The sequence below is a fragment of the Austrofundulus limnaeus genome, unplaced genomic scaffold, assembly GCF_001266775.1.
Source record: "Austrofundulus limnaeus strain Quisiro unplaced genomic scaffold, Austrofundulus_limnaeus-1.0 Scaffold503, whole genome shotgun sequence".
NCBI lineage: Eukaryota > Metazoa > Chordata > Actinopteri > Cyprinodontiformes > Rivulidae > Austrofundulus > Austrofundulus limnaeus.
Window position 1 is genome coordinate 218,475 of NW_013952905.1, and position 4,197 is coordinate 222,671.

At 38.9% G+C, this 4,197-nt stretch overlaps 1 protein-coding gene across 4 annotated transcripts in view; it reads left to right on the forward strand.

Annotated features, from left to right (window-relative positions):
- The window catches only part of LOC106530250 (nuclear receptor coactivator 2), a 77,201-nt gene that overhangs the window by 42,857 nt on the left and 30,147 nt on the right, over nucleotides 1–4,197 (forward strand). For all 4 annotated transcript variants that reach the window (XM_014025832.1, XM_014025831.1, XM_014025834.1 and 1 more), the window contains exon 3: nucleotides 1,201–1,373. In XM_014025832.1, coding sequence (XP_013881286.1) covers nucleotides 1,201–1,373 — 173 coding nt within the window. The remainder of the gene's footprint in view (nucleotides 1–1,200; nucleotides 1,374–4,197) is intronic.

Below are 4,197 nucleotides of genomic sequence, written 5' to 3' on the forward strand. Positions count from 1 at the left end.
GTGTTTGTAATTAAGGTAATTGTGTGACAATATGAAATTTGAAGAGATTTTTTTGTTAAAGTTGCATTAGCTGGGTTTTGAACCCTGATCCCCCACATTAAAGACCATGACATAGACCATTAGACCAATGGAGCTGTGGTCGTAGAAGGTGGCAGGGGTTAGTTTGTATGTGTGCAGAAAGAGGCCACATTGCCAATACAATTATTGACACAAAAATGCATAATATTAAAATAACAGAGCAGTATTAAGACAATATTATAGTAAAACATCAAAATACAATCATATTAGCACAGTAAACACTGAACTACTGAGTTGAAATATTAAACTATGGTACAGTACCCACTTGAGTACAGCATGGGGCAGTATTGGACCAATACAAGGCTCCATTGACTGCCATTATAATTCATTAAACATTAATATTTCATAAACTATAAGTTTTACAGGCACCAAAAGGCATAGCCATCATTTGGCACAGGGGCTTTACAGATATAAATTACAATGGCAGCTCTAGGACAAAGTATGCAGGAGGAGAAGCATGGCAAAGTTGAGATGACTAGGATGGGAAATGAATCACAATAGCAATCTTAATGTAAGATTGTTTGTATTGTATCAGTGACACATGCATGTATCGGCCGATGATGATACAAGAAAAAAAAACACAAATATCGTTTGAAACTACCAGTCGACCTCCAGTTCAGAAGAGCAGAAGCTGCTGAATGTTGGAACTAAGTTTAATAATTTCAGACAAATACAATCCTGAAAAGCTAACGAGGGTTTGAAATATTGATTGTTTTAATTAGGTTTTATTTATTGTGTTGTTTAAAAGAGATTTTATTTTAAGAGATAATTTGTCGTTTTTGATAAAATGTTTTTTTATGGCTGAAGTGAGAGGAAGAATTGCTGCTGCTAAACAGTTTACAAAACAAGTTGTTGTRAAGAGGTTTCCTCTCTGAGGTCACRGGGCTCATTAATGTCAGGTCACGGACAGGTCATGAAGTTAATTTGCTTTTACTGAGGAGGTCTTTGTCTCACTTCTGCACAAAGACAAAACCTCTCACGGTTAATGTTCAGCATCACACTGAGATGTCTCTTTACAATTATTCCTGACAATTAATAAAAACTGTTCCTTTCTGTCTGTGCAACCTTCACTCATGTTTCTGGTTTCATTGATTCGTTTATTTTTGATGGTTTGTTGTTCAGCCCRAAGAGAAGCACGGAGAGACGGAACAGGGAGCAGGAGAACAAATACATCGAGGAGCTGGCAGAGCTGATCTTCGCCAACATCAACGACATGGACGACCTCAACGTCAAGCCAGACAAGTGTGCCATTCTGAAAGAGACGGTGAAGCAGATCAGGCAGATCAAGGAGCAGGGTGAGTTTATACACGCAAAACTTAGAGATGTTTCACTCGTGTTTTTGACCGGTCCTCCTCTCTTTGGAACATCTACCACCTGTCCAGGTGGAGAAGAATCTAAACCCCCAAACAAGATTCATGCACCGTGTTAAAACATAACAAGATCATTTATATCATTTATAAAGAGTTCTGTTGATCCTAAACTAAGATAAAAGGTATGAAATTGTTGTCCTCTGTATTTCTGGATTATATTTGTAAAAGTAACATTTTATGGTGTGGTGTGAGGGCCAAAATTAAGATTTTTGCGCAATTAGTGGTCACTACAACCTTAAAAAGCCCCAACTTSATGGTTCTGGGTTTTCTCATAATTCAGCGAAAGAGAAAAATTACAATGACATCGACCAACAGACAAGGACAAACACTCCAGCTTATCCATGCTAGTCACTAGCCTCTCCAATGCTAATACCATCTTATCCATGCTAGTCACTAGCCTCTTCAATGCTAATGCCAGCTTATCAATGCTAGTCGCTAGCCTCTTCAATGCTAATGCCAGATTATCAATGCTAGTCGCTAGCCTCTTCAATGCTAATGCCATCTTATCCATGCTAGTCGCTAGCCTCTCCAACGCTAATGCCAGCTTATCCATGCTAGTCGCTAGCCTCTCCAATGCTAATGCCAGCTTATCCATGCTAGTCGCTAGCCTCTCCAATGCTAATGCCAGCTTATCCATGCTAGTCGCTAGCATCCCCAATGCTAATGCCATCTTATCCATGCTAGTCGCTAGCCTCTCCAATGCTAATGCCAGCTTATCCATGCTCGTCGCTAGCCTCTCCAACGCTAATGCCAGCTTATCCATGCTGGTCACTAGCCTCTCTGATGCTAACATCAGCTTATCCAATGCTAATCCAAATGAATCTCCTTCTCATTTGCCAGCGCTGAGTTCTCAGTTAGCGGTGCCGGTCTATCATTAATCAGATTATTAGCTGGATTAGGAATAGGGAACAGGTATAGCCTTCTGCTACAAGGATGTAGCAACTACTGGTTGTGCCATAGCTGTAATTTTGACCCTCATACTGCACCATAACATTTAAAATTCTACTGCAGAACAATGTAAAGTATTTTTTTGTCTGCCTTTATATTTTTATTTTCTAGAAACATGTTTTTTACAAACTGAGAACAGGTTAAAGGAATCTACAACTTTATCAGATGACTAACAGATGGTTACAGAAAGTCTCTTAATGTTCTTTACGCCACACAAGTGGAAAATTCCTGAAAGTAATAAAAGAACGGTACATGTATAAAAATTGGACAAAATGACAAAACAAAAATCATAAAAGCAGTGGAGTCACAAGCTGAGCAACAAAATATGATTAAATTGAAATCAGTATCTGGACATCCCCATGGATTAAACATAAAAATGTCYGTCCCCTGATGTTAAAGTGTGAAAAAAACAACAACTTGACTCTCCTGCTGCAGGGTYCTTTCAATCTTCAACTCTTTACTGAGTCTTGATTCAAGAGAAGTTGAACAAAGCCTTTTATCTGAAACCTAAAATGATTTTTTTAACAAACTGAAAGTGAATTGTAAATGTAAGRATGTTAACATGACGATGAGACAGACTGACAGAAATGATGTAAGCTTTGAGAAGAAAGAAGGCAGCTCTGCCTCAGCTCCATGTTTTCTCTCCTGTTTTATTCTGTTCTTTTCTCACTGAAACTCCTCTTTACTAATTCTGCCTCCTTTCCACAAAACAGCTCTTTCCAAATATTTTCTCCCACTTTTATTTCTGTTATTATCCCATTTTTTGCCTCTGCTCCTTTTCTGCTTTTTTCTCCTCCTCTCCATTAAGTTCTTTCGTTCACTTTCAACTCGTTTATCTCGATTTTCCTGTTCTTTCTTTTCTTATTTTACTTTCCGTCCAACTGCAGCACCTCTTTTGTGTTTTTATCCATCTTTCAAATGTTCTTTGTCCTTGTTCTTTTCTTTTCTCCTTCTTGTTTCTTTTCTTTGACTTTTTTTAATTTGTTAAAACAAGTTTAAAGTTCTTTAACTTCTTTAAGTTTTTTGTTTACAACCCAAATCCAACAAAGTTGAGACCTTAGGTGAAATATAAATAAAAACAGAAAGCAGGGATTTGTGGGCGTTTATGTTCAGAATAAGTCTGTTTTTAATGCASTGGYCCCTGAGGGTCCAAAGATGACGACCAGCTCAAACTGACTTCCTGCCTCGTTCTTTGAGCTCAGAGATTTCTTTAGGTTCTTTAAAAAAAGTATGATCTGTAGATGATGGCATGTTGAAGACATCATTCTGAATAGTTCCATTAATTTTAGACACTTTTCGTCAAACTGGTGAACCTCTGCCCATMTTTACATCTATGAGATGTGACTTTCCTAAAATGCTCTGTTTGTACCCAGTCCTCTAACTGTTGCCAGTCAATTCTCCTCCAGCTGTTTCTTTATGTTGCAGTATGACGGCCAAAATAAGACTATTGCATCCTTGTAGCAGGAGGCTATGTATTCCTAAGCCATCTGATTAATGATAGGCGGCACCGCTAACTGAGCAGCGGGCCCCGCTAACTAAGAGGCTGGTGCTGGCACATGAGAATGAGAATATTCGTTTGTGTTAGCATCTGAGATGCTAGTGACTAGCATGGATGAGCTGGCGTTACCATTGAAGTGGCTAGCAAGTAACATGGATAAACTGGCATTAGCATTGGAGAGGCTAGCATAGATAAGCTGGTGTTAGCGTCAGGGAGGCTAGCTTATCTATGCTAGTTGCTAGCCTCTCTGTTGCTAACACCAGCTTAGGCATGCTAGTCCCTAGCCTCTCTGATGCTAACGCC